This window comes from Rhea americana, unplaced genomic scaffold, assembly GCF_003343005.1.
Source record: "Rhea americana isolate MKP2758 unplaced genomic scaffold, rheAme1 scaffold_84, whole genome shotgun sequence".
NCBI classification, from domain to species: Eukaryota; Metazoa; Chordata; class Aves; order Rheiformes; family Rheidae; genus Rhea; species Rhea americana.
In genome coordinates, this window is record NW_028187023.1 from 1,419,454 (window position 1) to 1,438,551 (window position 19,098).

General features: G+C 35.7%; 1 protein-coding gene across 11 annotated transcripts in view; it reads left to right on the top strand.

Moving 5' to 3' along the window:
- Nucleotides 1–19,098, top strand: part of GPHN (gephyrin) — a 214,083-nt gene that overhangs the window by 95,427 nt on the left and 99,558 nt on the right. For 6 of the 11 annotated variants that reach the window (XM_085323312.1, XM_085323315.1, XM_085323313.1 and 3 more), the window contains exons 7-9: nucleotides 7,260–7,532; nucleotides 8,383–8,490; nucleotides 15,510–15,644. In XM_085323312.1, coding sequence (XP_085179438.1) covers nucleotides 7,260–7,532; nucleotides 8,383–8,490; nucleotides 15,510–15,644 — 516 coding nt within the window. The remainder of the gene's footprint in view (nucleotides 1–7,259; nucleotides 7,533–8,382; nucleotides 8,491–15,509; nucleotides 15,645–19,098) is intronic. The other 5 variants (XM_085323318.1, XM_085323321.1, XM_085323319.1 and 2 more) reach the window with 1 other exon arrangement.

Consider the following 19,098-nt stretch of genomic DNA (forward strand, 5'->3'; position numbering starts at 1 on the left):
TGAAATATCTATTCATATAACTGAAAGCATCGTCACTCTCAGTCAGGGAAAATGCAATTCTGGTCTAATTTAAGGTACTATGCACAGGAGAGCATTATATATAGTGCAAGAGAGTGCTAACTGTAGCAGATAGTGCTAATGAAAAGGATCTATTAGTCTCTAACACTTCCTCCTCCTTTTCTAGCCAGTCTGTACCTGATCTCTATTTGTGTAAAGCTTCAAGAATGCATTCTTTTCCACAGAGAAGTAAGAGAAAGGCCTTGTATATAACAAAACCTGCTGGAGTATGAAGAATACTCCCAATTTTGATCAAAAAGATGGAAAAAACAGAACATCATTTTTAATAGTATAAGGGTTTTTTTAATCCTTGGTTTATAAATATCAGACTTTACACTTTATGCACTTTTTTCTTCTTACGTTCTGCTGAGTTTGGACAGAGAAAATTAGACTCTCCAGGTTTTTTGCATGCTTACTTTCTGGAAGTTTTATATTAATCATATATGACATTCTAAGGTTTCATTATTGCATAAAAATAAGCATTCCTCCTCTACTTTACAAATTTTTTACTATTTACTATTATTATTACTATGTATTACTATTTTTAAAAGAATATAAAAATGTGAAAATAAGGAAATTAGGAAGACATGCAAGTTAAAATAGATGGTATCAGCTCAATTTTATATTTCCCCATCTGTCTCTGAAGGATAGACTTCTTGAACATACACATTCTTGGTATRCATACAGATTTTCAGTTGACATGGGAAAGTTTGTTACTTTTCCAGTGTGTGCGAATGTCATGTCACCTCCTCTTTTCCTTTATTCTTAGTGTATGGGCTTTGARGGTAAAGTATATCTGCCATTACTTAAATTCAGCTGATCGTCTGATAGAATAGATCRTTTTGCCATATGAGCACTTCTCAGTTGCATGTCGGCTTTGCTTTTGACTTCTGTTCATCTAATCCTAGTTTAGATGTGATTGACAGAGACYGGTGATGCCAGATGTACCATCCTCACATGGCTTCCTCTAGTGGTGGCTCTGCAACTTAACCATTAGCATCCCACCAGTGTCTCATGTAGTTTCTCCTGGAATCCATGATCTGTCCTCATAAGCACTGCCACCTGCTTCTTACTTAAGTGCCATCTCCCCTCCTTTTGAGAAGTTATCTCCCTTTGACCAGTCTTGGCTATAAATCTTTCAGATTCTTSGTCCTCAACACTGTAGTCGGCATCTATGCAATACCGTTGCACTTCTGCTATTTGTCACTTTCTGCTAGGAAGGTGACTAATGGATAGTCACTTTTCTGGGATCCCTGTCATGCTATGTCTGAGAACCATAAACATGTTCCCCTGTTTTACAGAAGTTCAGAGTACTACAGTAAATATGTTTTAGTATAAAGGAAAAATAATGATAAGAGAAAAAAGAATTGGAATTTATCTTAGTCTTGAAAGGGATAAAGGCCTTATATCAATATGTTCAAGTACAGAATGATAACTCTAGCCACTGCCATCTCAGCAATTCAGGAAGGATCATTAAAACCGCTTGATTTTCCTGATGCCCGTTTCCACATTGCCATACAAGCATCTAGCAGGAAATATTTATTGAGCGAGAACTTCTGCCAATACAGGCATCTACTGTTCATTCTTTCAGCAGTTCAGGCAATCTTCATCAAGGTGCTTGGTAGTCATTGGCTATGTCAGCCATTTTAGGGGAGAATAGTCAGAGTTAAGAGTGATAGTTCAGGTACTGTATTAGATACTTGGATAAAAGAAATCAGGGTATGCGGGGAGATGATAGACATGCCGTCAAGGTGCAACTAGAGATCAGAACTACAGGGTGTGATACGGACTGTACCTGCTGTAGCAGCCCATCTGATGAGGTTTGGGTTTGCTCTGTATCTGTACCTGGATAACTGATTGCAAAAAAAGCAAAAAAAGCAACAGTTCTGGCCATATCTGTAACAATTTTCCAACTTTTCAAAAGCTTTTCAATATTAGCAGCCAGAAGTCATATCTCATTATTAGCCTGTCCACAGAGTTCACTTGAATTGCATCAGTCTTTCTTCTTTAAGAGAGAACTCAAATAATACAGAACCTAATTCAGTGCCTAAATTTCATCCCTCTTCTCCACAGTGAAATCTGGCCTAGCACATTTAGGATACATGTCAGCATGCATGTTTTTGAGACTTCTTGCCAAATTATATCCTCAAGTTTAGAAGCTTTGCTTCAGATTTTCTTTTCCTAAAGTATACAACCCTCTGCCTTGAGGTAATAATCACCTGACTGATCAGGTTATCTCTGATTCACTTTTTCAASTCCTTCCAGATAGGTTCCCTCACATTAGGATGGAGAATTCGCTTATGTAGTCTGACAAGTTTGGGGTAACTGGCCCTCCAGAAACTTCATGTCAATATTCTATAATACAGATTAGTAGGAAATATGCAATGGGTTTTTCAGTCTTACTTTATCTGGCGAATACCAAATGCAGTATGACTTTTGTATTCTAGTTCAACAAGCAAGATGTTGTAGTGTCTCATCATCTACAAGGAAGCAGGAGCTCTTAGAAATTGTGCATGAGGTGATGCACACATGATCTATGTTTGGGGTATTTTGAAAACAGCTTGCTTTCTCCTAGACTAGGAAAGGARCAGTCAGAATATTCCAATACTCACAAGTTTTGTAAGAGTTTTGGATGACTCTTTCACTATTACATGTTAATTGAAGGTGTTTGTTCTGGTGCAATCACTTCTATCAGGATAGTGGAAGAGGTCTGGGCCTGGCCATTTAACATCTCTTCAACAGTATTATTTTAGAAGCTCTTCCTGTGGAACTCCTGAACATCTTCGAAGAGCGGTTACTGAATTTCAGCTTAATCAAGAGAGAAAATTACTTTTCCCACAGCAAAATGCTTCTAAGGTTAAGATTATTCTTTGCAAATAAACATTAGGAGGATTCCTTTTTATTAATAAGGCTAGATCTTTCCAATGGTCTTTCTGTCTGTGGTTGGCTGATAGATCTAGAAATTCAGCCTACTCGGCACACATACTACTAAGCAGCATAGTGGGCTAGAGAACCTGATATACATCTGGAAAGGTAGATCCTCCATCACTCATGGCAACACAGCAGCCTTGATAAAAGATGTCTTCATCTGTAGCATCTAACAAATGCATACCTGGAGGTCTATTGACATCTTCTGAAAAATGTTACCCAATCACAGAGGACACAGTACTAATGTGGTGTTTGGCAGAGCAGTCCTGAAGTCACTCTTTGCTTGAAAGACACACATCTAGAGAAATATAAAGAATATTTATGTGTGCTGTCACCTGGATGTAGAAAAAGACATGTTTTTTAATGCTATTATTTTAAGGAGTAAGCACAGTTTTCCAGATGTGTTGTCTTATGGAGTCTTTAAGCCCTTCATGATTCTGTGATTCCTTAGAGTCTTTTTAGGAAATCTGATTCTGAAATTGAAATGAAATTAAARTGTCATCAAAACATTCATCAAGCATGAAAGAGGGTGAGGCATGAGTATAYGTACTTGAAAGTCTTCCAGTTATGAGTAGGAAGGCATATGTATGTAMATGCATAAACCCACCAATGGGCTCCACATCTCAGAGAACTGATTTCTTGGTAAGTAGATTTTTTTCTGAAAGCTATACCTCTTTTGCTGAATTATGAAGGAGGTAGAGCAGTCTACAGACTCTGGGCATTTTTAATATGTTCGGTAGTGCTCCTAACATGCTAGTTAGAGAAAAGGTTGTCTCTTTCTGCCCTGAAGCATTCAGGCAATGAAGCTAGATAAACTGTATACAGAGGATGAGGAGAGAAAGTATAGAAAATGTTAATAAATRTTTTAACAATAATTTAACATGTAAGTAAATAATAATGCATTTCTACTGGAAAAAGAAAATATTGTATGGTTTCATTATATAAGCAAAATTTGTATAAGGTATTGATTATTTGTTGCTATCTTGCTGAAAATCTGTTCTGTCCTATATTTTAATATAAAACATCTTAAAGAATGTGAGATTTCAGCAAAGATTTTTATGGCATATAGCAGAGAGAATTATTACACAACAGGTGGGATCTCAGGAACCAAATGGGTAGCATGAGTTGTTACCGGGAATTTCTCTCATTAGAATTCTTTCTCTTTTATGACTTGCTAGTTTCCTTTCTATCATATTAATATAATCATATAAGAAGTTTATATGAAGCTATAAAATTGCATCATTATATGTATGTATGATGAAGTACTAAATATTATTAGGAAATGGTAGCAGTGTAAATGCTTCATATCAGAGATGGACACAAATACAATATATACGTTCCATTAAAATGGAAAGAGTTGAAGATTGGAGCAGTCTGAATTGAATATGTAAAATTCATTCCTTCTTATTGTATAATTTTCTCCCTTTTTAGAAGTGACAAGTGCAAATTCACATTTAAAAAAGAGGTGTGTGTCCTGTTAGGACAGAAGCGGTGTTAYAATTGAAGGAGAAGGAAGAAGTACTTCAGTTGAAGTATGATTAATAACTGTTTGCTCATGCTTAGCTTTGATTGGAAGACCACTATAAAAACTTTCCTTTACCAAAGAGTTTAAACCTTACTGTGAATGAAATCATCACGTACCATCCAACTCAGAATAATTGCCACTGGAAATGACACTGGTGGCAAAAGATCACAGACTAGAATTTTAAATTCTGGATTCAATTTGTAACCTTGCAAGTAAGAAAAATTAATAATTTTCACTAGTCAACTCTCCCTGTTTCACGAAGGGAAAGTACTGGAGAGATCGCCCCTGTTCTGTTACTGTCACCATTTCTACCTGTGATTCCAGTAGCTAATTGAAAAATAGACCTTGGCGATCTCTCAACTTTACATAAGGCTGCTATAACACAATACCCAACACAAACCCCTATACTCAAAGCATCCAAGCTTATTAGTGTTACAAATTCACCACTTGTATGCTATAGCCCTAGTGTTGCATTKGCAGTCATGTGATTCTGTGTTTCTATGAGAGATGTTAAGTCTTCCCACTTCAGAACAACTCCGTGCTTGATCACATGCCAGAATCCGGAGCGCTCTTTGCAGCGCTGGTATGGAAGTGAGCAAAAGGAAAGGTATGGGTGATGCCAGATGTGTTTTCTCCAGAGAACGTTTGTGTGGCATGTGCCACTGAATCAAGTTGTAATACAAAAGAAAAAAAGAGAGAAAGAGAAAAAAGTAGGATATTGCCAGATGTTCATTGAAACCTTTGAATCTATGACAATTTGCGTAATTGTGCTAACAATTGTCTAAAATAGCGTGAGTTTAGAATAGTCATTGGGAACCTATTCATGAGCAGGCGCGCCAATGAAGCTGCATTTCGGTGGTAGGAGTGGGGAGTATACTTTTCTAATGGGTTAATAAGTAATGTACTTTTTCAATATTTATATTCAACATATTTTTTATTATTATTATTATTGGTCAGATCAAAGATTACTGTCCTTGCCCACCACTTCCTTGAGGTCTACTTTCTTACTGACGTGATATTGATTGTGTACTTTAATTTTTTTAAACCATTCTTAAAACAATACTCTGGAGGCATAAGAACACTGGCCTTTGCAGTCACATTAGGAGTTTTGTTTCTTTATTGTATTTACATTTTTATCTAGATTCATTATACATAGCATTTTATGCTCATCTAGTTTACTCTATTTCTTCAGAGTGACAGCTTGAATGTTTAAAAAATTTATATCTTTTAAGTAGTCTGACCTTTCGTTACTCTTAAAAAGAGCATTTGAGAGGTGGGTTCTTAATTGGAAGCTCTGGAGAAATGGAATGTGTGTGAGTCATATTTTTAACTTAAAAAGTGGTTAATATAAATTCTAATAATTTCTGATGGATGGTTTATTTTGTTTACATGATAATTTTTATTTATCAAAAATACATGTTAACAATATCTACCTACTAAATATTTTTCATTATTTATTTTCTGGACACTCTAAAATCTCAGATTCCATTTTTAAAAAGTTATTGTTCATTATGATTGAAACAAAACCAAAAACGAAGCTAGCACAGCAAAAGCAGTAATGTCGGCCTCTTCAGCTCAGCAGCTCATGTGYTCCCTAAATGCACTGCCATCCGTGGCAATTCATTGTTGTGGCCCCACCATCTTTCTTCACTCATGTAACCTATATATATACTCTTCACAAATAACATGAAGAAAACTACTGAGGTGCCTGGCAGGCAGATGGGAGACAACGGTCATAAATTGAAGCAGGGGAGCTTCCAAGTGGATAAAAAGAAAAATAAAAAACCATGAGGATAATCAAGCATTAGAACGGGTCATCCAGAAAGGTTGTGGAGGCTTCATTCTTGGAGGTTTTCAAGGCTTGACCTGACAAAGCCATGATCAACCTGTCTGAATTCAATATTGACCCCAGTCTGAGCAGGAGGCTGCACTAGATGACATCCTGAGGTTCCTCTCAACCCGAACGATTCTTTGATTCTATGATTCTAGCAAACTTTAGCAGCAGAGGTAGCCACTTGTGTAACCATTATGGAACAAGAAGAAACATTACRCAAGTAGGAGTTACATGGCATCTACATATTTTTTTACAGTAATAGAAAAGAAACTTTCCAATTTTTTTAATGTCATAGAGCAAGGAGAGATTTAAAAAATAGATTATTTAAGAACAGTTTTTCTGAGTTACATGAAATTATAATGATGTCAGCATAGTTTGTCATTCATCCTGTTTATAGGATAAGTCCATGAATAAAAAAAGTATATCATTATATAAAAGCATAATTATGGAAACCCTTATGAATTGCTCTCTAAATATGAAAGAACATAATAGGAATGAGGTGAAGCTACTATCCCTGCAGGGATAGAGTTAATGTTTTTTTTTTAAATTATCCTGCATTTCTGTAGCATTCTGCCAACTACTGTTAAATGTTTTCTATATTATGTATTCGGGAGAATTTAACTCTCGTTTTCCCAAATTTTAATCCTATATTAGGTTAAAGTAGCTCTTTAGTGTTGTACAACTTAGTGTATTTGGATGAAGAATAAAAAAAAATGTATCTTACAGTCCCTGGTTCAGGTTCTGTTTTTTTTTTCCCCCTCAATGTGCAATTGCACAGGTCATTTAAGGTTTTGTTTATGGTCAGGTGGAAAAATATATCTAAATCCCAAGTATCCCTTAAGAACAAATCTGACAAATCTCTATTTACTTCTTCAGGTAACTTTTCATAGTCATTTCTCTTCTTGTCGTGCATAGGAATGCTTTCAGTTTATACTGCCAGCCCTACCTCACGCCATTGATCTTTTGCGGGATGCCATTGTAAAAGTAAAGGAGGTACATGATGAACTTGAAGATCTACCTTCACCACCACCTCCTCTCTCTCCTCCTCCAACCACCAGCCCTCACAAGCAGACAGAAGACAAAGGAGTACAGTGTGAGGAAGAGGAGGAAGAGAAGAAGGATAGTGGAGTTGCATCAACAGAGGATAGTTCCTCTTCACATATAACTGCAGCAGCCATTGCAGCTAAGGTGAGTCTAGCTTGTTTCCATAAGAGGCACTTTAGTTYCGATCTCAGGTACTTTCCACTGATATTTATTTGCATGTTAAAACTTTGTGTTGATGTTGGTGTGCTAGAGCTGATATATTTTAGGTACACTTTCTAGAAATGCAACTTCATAAAAAGTTGGAAAATAATAAATTTTAGACTCCGAAATGAAAAAAAGTAAGATAATATTTGCAAATAATTATTTCAGTTAAAATGTTAAGTATGTTTTCCAAAGAAATACTATATTACTTGAAGCATTGTATTTTTTACCTCTGTTTTATGCCTTCAGTTTGCAACTAGARAGACAACGCATTTGTGATTGGGAAGGGTTTTTTTCCAAAATAATTTATTTTATATTTACTTCACAAGCTGTACTTTTAATTCCCACAATGGGAATTGAAAATCTAAATAACTCAAAATGATAATAAACAACTTCTAAATCAAAGCAGCAACATTCTAACTCCAAAAATGTGAAATCAAGTCTAATATATTTTGACATTTCCAAGACAGCTGCAGCTGGAGATCATCTCCTCATTTGTAGAAAAACACAGTTCTGTATATGTTTAAAGGAATGGATTAAGCAAGTTATCACTTGCAAGCTTCAGTTTTTGTTAATGCAAATTTTAAATTCATTAATTTGGTAAGGATGAAGACATACAATCTTTGTGATTTTTAAAGACAGAAGATACCTGAGGTCTAAACTGACTGTGTTCATATGAGTTTGGCRTTTCAGAGTCCCATTTGTTTTCACCTCGTTCCCTTTCATTCATTTGCTTGTGTAGTTTCATGTTTTCCTGTCAGTGTATTCATAGCTGTTATGTGTTGTGCATTAGAAGCATCCATCCTACACCAGTTCAGCTGTTATCATGGCAAAAGGTGAACAGCCCATTCCTGGTCTCATCAGTTATTGCCATCACGCAGCAGGCAGTGCAGAAGAACCGGTAAGATACATCTGCAAGGAGCTTTTGCACTAACAATATCTCAAGATATACTGCCTGCCTCCTATTCTAGTGTTTGAACAGACAATGTCATTTATTCTGTTTAAAATACAAAGCTAAACAGGGTAAAATTCATGTTGGTTGTGTCAGTTTGCATCATTTGGCCGCTGAGATAATGATTACTTTAAAGCATGTATTTCTGATCAGTCATCAGCTTTATCGTCTAATAAATTCATTTATTGGATAYAATTAAAATAATCTCCTAAAATCCTAACCTTAGAGCTATGAAATTTTGGTAACCTTTTCCCTTTGTTTGCGTTACTTTGCTTTTTTTTTCCAATAGTTTTTTTGTCAGCATAATGCACAATTTCTACTGGCTATTCATAATTTACTTTCATCMCTTGCAGTTTCTCCTTTATTTTTATATTCTGTTTTTGAATTACTATTTCTCAGAAACAGAAGAGAAGACTGGAGAAGTCTGGATATAGTGGACTCTTATTACAAATTAGTAAAATTCAATGAAGGGTAGGCAACAGTTTGAATGAATAGTAGGAAAGAAATGGTAATTCCAGCTTTAAGTTTGTTGATAACCTGATATTATAACCTGGAGATTTTAATTCAGGCTGCAACAAAATACTGTACTTTCTTTTCCATCTCTCAAAGATGTGAATCAAGTCAGAATAATGGCTATGGTGACATCAAGATAAAATGTAATTTACTGTATGCATAACGAGGTTAGAGAAATCCAGGGAATGCAGTTGGTCTAGAGAGACGTATGCTGTGTGACCACTTCRTTCTATGTCAGTCAACAAACTGAAAGTGAATTCTTAGGAAAATATTTCACTAGTTTTCTTGATTAGAGGCTGCACTTTTTTTGCTCCTTAGACTAATAATGATTTAAGCCAACAGTCAGATGGTGTAATGCCTCTATAGCTATAATGACCATCTTTTTTRAAAAGTCATTTAGAAAATGGGAAAGGAGGCTTTAAAGTTCACCCTGCTAACAATAAAGATATATATACATACACACATTTACTCCAGTAGTTTCATTTTCGTTTTTTGCTCTTGAGATTAATGAACTAGGCATATATATCAATATCAGCCCAGTAGTCTTCAGGATCATTAAAATAGTGGATTCAGCCACTCTCTGAAGCATGCTATTAAATTATCATCCTGGCTTCTGTGCTGYTTGGCTAATTAGTCCTGAACAACCACATCTTCCTTTTGTCTTCAGTTTGCTTAGATGATTATTGTCCCAGCAGAAATTTTACCTAGATTTTAATTTTCTCACAGGCAAAAATAAATACTTCAGATGCAGTTCAATGGAGRCTAGAATTGTCTCAGTCATTTTGTTGCAGAGAGAGTTTTTTGTTCTGAAAGAGGTTAAAAACCTAGCTATTTGCCTACRGGGAATGAGAAAATAGGGAATATCTGGTTACTGTGGAGTAACCAGAGTAACTACAGGGAGACCTAATTCTTGCTATCATTTGCAAAGGAGATACTYTGTTTGTATAGTGGGATCCTATGTGCAGTATACGAAAGAGGTAATGGACCCATACACAGTCACATCAAGATGCCTGCAACCTTTTGTCTGAGGAGCAGGAAAAAGGTGTCTTATTTGAGGATTTAAAACTATTCCGTCTTTTATTGTATCCTTTTTATTTCACGCCATTTTCAAAGTCCAGGTTTTTTGCAGCAATATCCTTAATCATGAATATTAGAAGGAAATATTAAAAGTTACAGGTGGTATCAGAGGTATGCCAGTATGACACTTACGATTGTCACCCTTTCTATGTATTTAACATAATTAAGATCGAATCTCAGGAGAAAATGAGAACAGAGGTAAATAGTGCTTTTGCCTACAGACTGTATGCTGTTTGCCTAATCAGAATATCTTTGTCCCTGTTTGCCTCTATTTATACCACCTCCCTGGGGTCCCACTTGCAGCAAACCAGGATACTCCAAATAGCGGCTGGTTGGGCACTGTTTCTGGAGATRAAGATATCGCTAGCATAATCTTACMTAGTAATGAGAAACTCTACTAAATTCATAATTTATAGTGGAAATTGCAGTGCAGGTTACTTAGGTAAACATCTTCTGAGGAGATTTTTCTTTTTTAATGCTGACAGAAAATGGCACAAAAATACTGTCAGTTTAGAAACACAGGAGTAGAGCAGAAAGCACTAGTTTTAAAGCGGTGAAATCCCCCCTTCATTTATGTTTTTAAGGATTTATCCTCTGGTCATACTATTATCATTCATTCAAGCTTCTAATTTCTGTCTCTCCTCAGCATTCTTATTTTCGTAGAAAAACAAAATATTTTGTAAAATAAAACACGAAATCTTTCTGCTGCTTTTTATGATGTCTGGTGTAAAACCTGTGTATAAAGGACATTAAAACAAAAATTCTGAAGGACTTCCTTAAAATAGAATTTCTTGTGTATCATTTCCACAAATGGCTAAAGGTGAATTGTAATTCCAAATTATTTGTCATCAGGCTTTGTACAATTTTGGCAAAAAGYAAAGTGCCTGACTTTAAAAGCTACTTCAAAAATTTATATAGGTCATTTCKATACTAACACTCTCTGTGTCACCTTCAGCTTTGCCTTTATGGTCTGTTATCCCCTTTGTCAGCTGCTTTCTGCTAGTCCCTCCAGTAGAAYGATCTTCTTTAAAAGGCCACAAAGAAATTGGTACCAAAACTCTTCCTCAGAATGTACCAAATTGACTAGAAATGTGAATTGTAAAGGAAGGGAAAGATACTGTGACCTAGTGATGCGATAGGTTTGAAGAAACTTTCTTTTCCCCTTCACCCTTAATTTCTCAGAAACTTCCTGTGTTGCTGAAATAGCCCAAAGGAGGAGGATCAGATACTCTGGAAGGATAGCAAGTGTTACTCTGACATTCTTATTTTCTAGAACGGCCTCTGGTGAAGGGGAACGTGCAAACTTCCTGGGGCTAGTTAGTGTGGAATGACCAAGAGTGTTGGTCAATGCCACCGGTAACTGTCCTCCCAAGCTGGAGCTGGCTGTTCTCTGGGGACTCCTGTTTGAGTCCTAGTTCAAAGACGGTTGCTGCAAACATCTTTTATAAATGGATCCTGCTAGTTGTTTGTCCTTCACTTAGGATTTCTACTCCTGAGATCTCTGCAAGTTTATAAGCTCTATTATCCAGAATTTTCCCCTGTAAACAAAAGTAGAAAAATAGAAGAGTGAAATACCTTTATTTTTTCAGACTCATATCTCGTATGTGCTTTACCTGATTGCTCTCAGAATTTCCTCAAGATTACTCATAGATTCACACATGGAAATTTCAAGTGAAGATATTTTGTTTTTGTAAGGTCAGAAATGTTAGAATCAAAAACAAAGGATCATGAAAAAAGTATTAGCAGTTCGAGGGCCAAACATTACAAATCCTTAGTCATATACGTTATCCCTTTAGATTTTCTTAGTTCATATTTCTATGAATAAGGCTAACTTTGCAAGAATTACATATTTGTAATAGCTAATATCTCTTAACAGATTGGAGTATTACTGTGTATTTCATATAATCCCACATTCAATATGTTATGGTTTTCTCACTGCTAAAGAAACTTGTGTTTAACTTTTGGGTGCAAAGATTGCTAATGCCCATTTGGCTGATTTATTTACTGTTTTTAACTTTTGTAACAGTTGGTAGTACACTGGGAACAAAATCTGTTTCCACACAACTCTAAATTATAAACATGAGAAAGTCTTAACATGCATGGAGGGAGGGGTTAAGATAAAACATAATCCACCACGTATAACCTAGTCAAAAGGAATAACTTAAGGTTATTCCTTTTTTTTCTAATAGGAAGTTTTTCCCTGGCAAACATGCCCTCAGATGTCAGACATCAATTTCTGCACAATCTTCTTTATTATTTTAATTATGTGTCTTGTCCTTTGAGTAGGGACTATGGCCTTCTAACCCTAGCAGAGTCAATGAGGGCTTTCAGAGCAYGCTGCCCATGGCCTGTGGCGCTAGTGGTGGTTTTCCATTGCTCAGCACTTTCCTAGGGAGCAGGAGAGGGAGATTAACAAACTGAAAAGTCCTCTGCACTGCAAGGTTTTAAACTGTGGTTAGTGGGCTACTGCTGCTTCATGGGGCCATTAGAACCATCTGACTTCTACTGAAGAAACAATGAATGTAGTTGTTAAAGCTCATAAGTTTTGTTGACCATCAGAAGAAATTTTGCATACTAACAGGGGTCCCTTAATTCACAAAGTATTAGGACAGTTGCTGAATTCAGCAGTGCTGAGCAAAACTATTTTCGGTTCATTCTTCTGATCAGGAGAGCTATGAACAGTGGAAGAGTTGTGCACTAAAGGAATCACTATGGGAATGCAAGGGAGCATGTAGAGGTAATTTTGCTCTACGCACACAGTCAAAAAAGCTTACGAGGGGTGAAGTAGGCGAGATGCAGGAATCATTCATCCTTGCAGAATTAGGAAGACTGATAAAAGCAGTGTAGTTTCTGTGTAAAACACTTATATGTGGTCAAGAAAAGAGAATATATGAAGTCAAGAGAAACTTCACAGCAGTCAGTAAACAGGGAAAGAGATTGTTATACCAGAGTTTAGGTGACCCTGACAATTTGGCATTTAATATTGTATRTTGGGATGTGTACGTGCTAGTGATGTGTTAAATACAGAGATCTTACGAAGTGTCCGCAGGTATCCGATAAACACAAGTATACTGTTACAGAATAGCTAATGCTTGCTGCCTGCTGTTCTACTGAGGGCATTTCATTGGTTGTAATTATGAAATAAAGCTAGTTAACAGATGTTTTATCCATCCTTACTACTTTGAAATAAAACCCTTGTGCCACATACAATGTGGACCCTACATCCTTGGTACCAGCTGTWACCATCTATAAATCCACTCCTGTTGTTCCACAGYACTTGCTACGTTAGACATAGTCATWATTTATAGATGGGAACCAAGGAAGCTGAGAAAATAAAAAATCACATCAAAAGCAGTCTTCGATGACTTGAGCCTTAAGGTCAGTCATTTTAACTGTACGGAGACAGGCAACAAAGCTGCCTTAATTTCCCAACACTGATCCTGAGGATGCAACAGATTTTAAAAGGCAGGATTCAGCTTTGTGGCATTTACAAGACAAATCAAGACTTAAGAACATTTTGTTATGCAGGCATAATATACAACATAAACATTCCTTACAGAAGAAGGATGGGAGAATGAGTATTATGTTGCTAGACAAGTAAAATTAATTAATTTTGCAYTAGTGTAGTACCAGTCCTATGACTAAAGGAAGACAATTTGTCTCCCGTTAAGTGTTGCCAAAGTCTGATTATTTCCTGTAGTAGATGTTAAAGATGCTGGAGCTTCCTCTACAGTTGGAACAACCTTGACATATCATTTAACATGCAAAATCAGCAGAGCATTAAGAACATCCCATTCCATTCCTGGGAATAAATATCCTTTTCATTTTCCTCCTCTTTCAGTACCACTCCTGCTTTGTCTCCACATTTCTGTAATTTGGGGTGACATCTGTGGCAAGAATTCTTGGRAAGAGTTATTTTCCAGTGCTTTCTGTTTGTCCTAAGACCTTACTAGGCACGAATGCTCAAAAATGCCTAAATATAGGCCAGATACAGCAACGTGATTAAAAAAAAAAAGCATGCAGGACWGCCTTACTGGAAACAACCAAAGATGGTAGTTCGTTTTCTCACTGGAACTTCATTTCTTGCTTCTTCTTATTGCCCATTACTGCTATGTCCCCCAAATACATTTTAGGTGGTTCTTTTGGAACTTGAACATCAAGCTGAGCTAAGAAATTCTTACTGAGGAGAGAGATCTTAATGTATGTATATATATTCCTTTGAAAGTCTGATTTTGGACTTGTTTTTTCTACTTTTTCTTTCTTATCTGTTGTGATAGAACGGTAAATTGCAGGAAGAGCAATCTGATAAGCAGCAGCACTCCCTCTAAAAAAAGAAGAGATTAAAATTGTTAAAATAAAATCAGGATAAACCCGTGCTGAGTGTAAGCTATAGTAGACTACCTACTGCATTTTGTATTGTATAACTAGTATTAGAGATCAGTTCTCCCATTTGAGATATTTATCATTTTACAAAAAATATTAATACTTCAAACTTTCAGTTCATTATAAAGGCAGTTTGGTATCTGCATGACTGGGCCCAAATATTGCACTAATATGAAGCAGCTGACTTTGTAAGAGACAGAAGATAAAAAATAATGATACATTTGCTTTTATTACTGAACATAATAAATTATTGTAAGTTGGTGTAGCACAATTTATTTTCGTGCCTTAATAATACCAGGTAAGGATCTGTCACTTATACTTCCATCTTAGAAATAGCTGTCCTTCAAATATATTATGGAAAAAAAAATACTGATTTTTTTTAATACATTTTAAACACAAGTGATGGCTATGGATGATGTTTTCTAGGAGTTTTTTTTGCCTAGACTCCCTTCAGAGAGGCTAAAGGAATTTTTGTAGCAGAAATAAATTCTTTAATATAAGGAATAAAAAGTATTTATTTACTGCATGTTRTTTCTTCTGAGACTGTCAGATAATTGCTTTTCTGTTTGGAAYGTTGTCCACTAGATGAGAATGGGAAATCTGCCTCCCTTCAGACCACTGTTGGTCATAGTTTTGAAACAGAGACTTAAGATGAAAACCATTCATTTCTCATTGTTTATTTCCTAAACTTTTGGGCTTTCCCATCTGCTGAACTTTCTCTGTTATATACTGTAGTATAACTGATCCACAGGTTTTCCAGGACAAGTAGTATGTGCTACGAATCTTTCTTTAGAATATGATTTTATGTATATGCTAGTGCTTTGTTATTGAAATTAAGAGAATATGGCGTCACTACTGCCAGCATGGAGTATGAGGAAGAGTACAGACTTCCACTCTGAAGAGTGGGATGTTTTAAACGGCTTTAGATAAGAGATTTTGAAAAAAAAATAAATATAGTATATTTTTGACTTAATTCTCTCTCTCTTCTTTTTAAGATTCCAGATTCCATTATCTCTCGTGGTGTTCAGGTGCTCCCACGTGACACAGCCTCCCTCAGCACTACCCCTTCAGAATCTCCTCGTGCCCAGGCCACCTCTCGTCTCTCTACTGCATCCTGTCCAACACCGAAAGTAAGTACATCTATGCCTTGCAAGCTCCATGCTCAGACATATTATCTACGAGATTAATGTTTCCCTCTGSTGATGAAGGTTGGTTCGCATGCAAGGGATGTATCTTTCTTAGTAATAGATAAATGCAGGATAGTATAGTTCATTCCATGTGTACTGTTGCACAATTTAGTATGTGGGTCCATGAACGTGTTATGATTACTGAAGTTCACTGTTCTCTCTTGCAATATCAGTCATGAATATGAAACTGTTAACTCCCTGAATGTCTTTAATGTCCCAAGGAATATAGATAATCCTGCCACTGAGTAACAGCATTCAGCAAGTAGTATTTTGTCAACAAAATGTATGTGCAAATTTCTAGCCTGGGCTGGGGCAGTTCTGCCCCACTCTAGTTCCAATGGATTTAAGACAGTTTCAAGCCAACTTGTTTTGCACAAACTTAGATATTTGCTGCCTGACATTTGGAAACAACTCTAAATTGACTAGAAAGAAAGTTTTAATGCCAACCTTGTGGGATTATTTTTCAGTTTTTATTGATTATGCTATATCATTTAATCGTTTAGGTAAACTCTTCTAATGTTTTTTATCAAACTTTAAATAGCATACATCAAAAACTAAGTGAATCAACCAGTGGCAAGGCCTATTAAATTTGCTTTCAGCAGGATTGCTTTCACCAGAAGAAAACTCTGTCTGAATTTACTTTATGGGTTCATGTCACAAAGATCTTTCTGTGGCATCAGATACTGACATATTAATAGACCTGTAGCAGATGGCAAATAACATTCTTCTTCATCTAATTCATAATCTTTGAGGATTATTCTGCTTGCTAAAGTGATTGCCAGCATCTGCTGGTCATCTTACTTGCTACCTCATTCTTTTCTTCAGCAAAGAAGATTTACTGGCAACCACCCATAGAAATGTTTTGATTTAGTTTATGGATAGTTTTATGCAATACTCACCTTCACTACAATAGAATCAAAATTATTTCAGTGGACAGCATACATAACCTTCATTTTATATATATATATATATATATATATATAGTCTACTTTTCTTAAGAGGTTCAGTGAATTCTATCTGCAAGTGTTTCCTTTCATTCGTTGGCTTAAAAATTGCCACTTATCTGATGGCTTTAAGATTAAAATCTCAGAGGATGTTACATTAGAATAATGAGAATAGGAGGGGGATTCAAAACAGAGAAACTATGCTGACTTTTCTGCCTCTTGACAAAACAGAAGAGATCAAAGAAAACCAGAGACCAATAACAGGCATAAAGAAGAGCTATCTTTGCTAAGAAATAGCTCTAAATGAAGCCTACGTATTTTAAGCAAGGTCTCACAATGGGAAGGAGTAAAGCTTGCCTGTTGTGAAGCAGAATGGACTCCTCTAGACTATCTTCAAAGATTCAGAGATTAGAAAGGAAACTACGAGAATTTTGAAACAAATTAAAAAATCTGAAGCTATTCTATTGGAAATTAGCGCAGATGAGCTCTTCTCATAATTAGACTACAGCGTTGTCATTTCATGTTAGTCCACATTTTTCATTTATCACTGCAGGATTAGATTTTGTTCAAAACACATGAAACAATACCCCTGTTATAACACAGTAATTGCCATGCAGGGTCAGAGCAAGTCTAGCTTTTCTGTGGTGTCTTCCAAAAGCAGGTGGTACAAACTGCTCTAGAGAAAGGTTTAAGAAAATCCACCTGTTACCAGCTAGAAAATAAACTTGAAGGGTAATCTTGTCTGTTCTTATTATCTAGAGGTTGGATTTTGCACAGAAGTATGAGCTCCTTTGCCATTTAGGTCTTGTGTTTTTTTGTTTTAAAAGAAAAGAAACTGTAAGAGAAAACAAAACTCTATCTGCTTTTGTTACCTTTATGTTCAGTCCTTTTTTGTACCCTCAGGTTCTCAAATGTTATCTGTATTTTACAAGAGATATGGTTCATTCCTATTCCTAAAGATTATCAGTATGTCTAAGTGAATATCACTTATTATGTTTTCCTTCTAGATTCTGGCTTTCTAATAATGCAATGTGAATGTAGTTTACACTAGAACTGATTCACACTATAGTGAGGATGAAAGTAAATAAAATATAACATCTGGTTGATATTCCAGATTATTTTAATTTGCAAATGTGTATCTTTTTAATATTCTCATATTATGAATTACAAGCTCATTTCTGAGCTCCTAAACATGTATATATGACCTGAAAAATAGGAGAGAAGGTTTCAGCAAAAACTAATTTAAAGCTTTCTTTGATTATACATATTGTTTGGAGTTATGATCCAGCCAAAGAGCTAGAGGCTCTAGATGTCTTTGTGTACTACATACTCTAGTTTATTTTGTTGCACCATTTTGTTATTATATGTTTTGTCCTAAATGTACATAGCAGAAAATTGTGTGACCCTCTTGGAAAAAAACAAGTTTCTGCAATGATGAGATCTGTATTGAATGTATGTAAGTAGCAAGCTGCTAACGTATGAGTGTGTTGGAGAGAAAGTGTGGGAGAGGGTGTTACTGCTACTCCTATTACTATTCCTACTACTACAACTACTACCACCACCACCACTACTACCACTATTACCACTACCACCACCACCCTTGACTAGTCTGCTAGGAAATTTCTTTTCCTCTTCATAACTTTATTTTGTAAAAATTAGTGATAGTTATATATATTCACAGAGCATGTAGACAGGCACAAAATACAAAACATAATTTTAAAATTTCATAACTGTTTACACTTTTTCCTCCACATTTTCTAAAAATCTAATGAAGTAGTAAATGATATATAGTGAGTTAGAACTTATATATCTCAATCAGTCTTCGAAAATTTAATTCTTTCATAAAAGAAGCAGTTACACTTTTCACTATAACCCCTTGTGAGGTCAGAACTTTTCAAGACAAATTTTCATTGGGACTGCTCCATCTGTCTTTAGGTACATCCTCAAAACTAAGCGACATCAGTTCTTTAAGCTTTTAATAAATCTCTGTAGAGCCTCTTCCTTGTACTATAAATTGCATTTGGGTTTTGAGCAAAATCCACTATGGCTCAAAGAGCATTTAAACCATATTCAAGTATAGAGGTATCTTAAGTTTTACTCAGAGGGAAACTGCACTAACAMTCCACCTTTCTTCAGTCATTCAACCATAAAGTTGAACATGATTGTAATAGATATTTTTACCTTCATGATCTAGTTCTGGTCCGCTTCAAATTTCACTGCTTTCTCAGCAAGGTTAAATGAATGTGCTGAGTGGTACAGAGGGGCTCTCAAATTTTTCACATAATTTTAATTAGGAGCTCAAATTATGAGATCCTACTGTAATTTTGTCTATGTTCTTGGATGGCATGTCCATAATCTTAAATGAAACGTTCTTACCAGCTACAAAAACTATACGTTAATCAATGTAAAATTCTTTTCATGAATATGTTTGCATTAATGTTGATTTTTTTGTT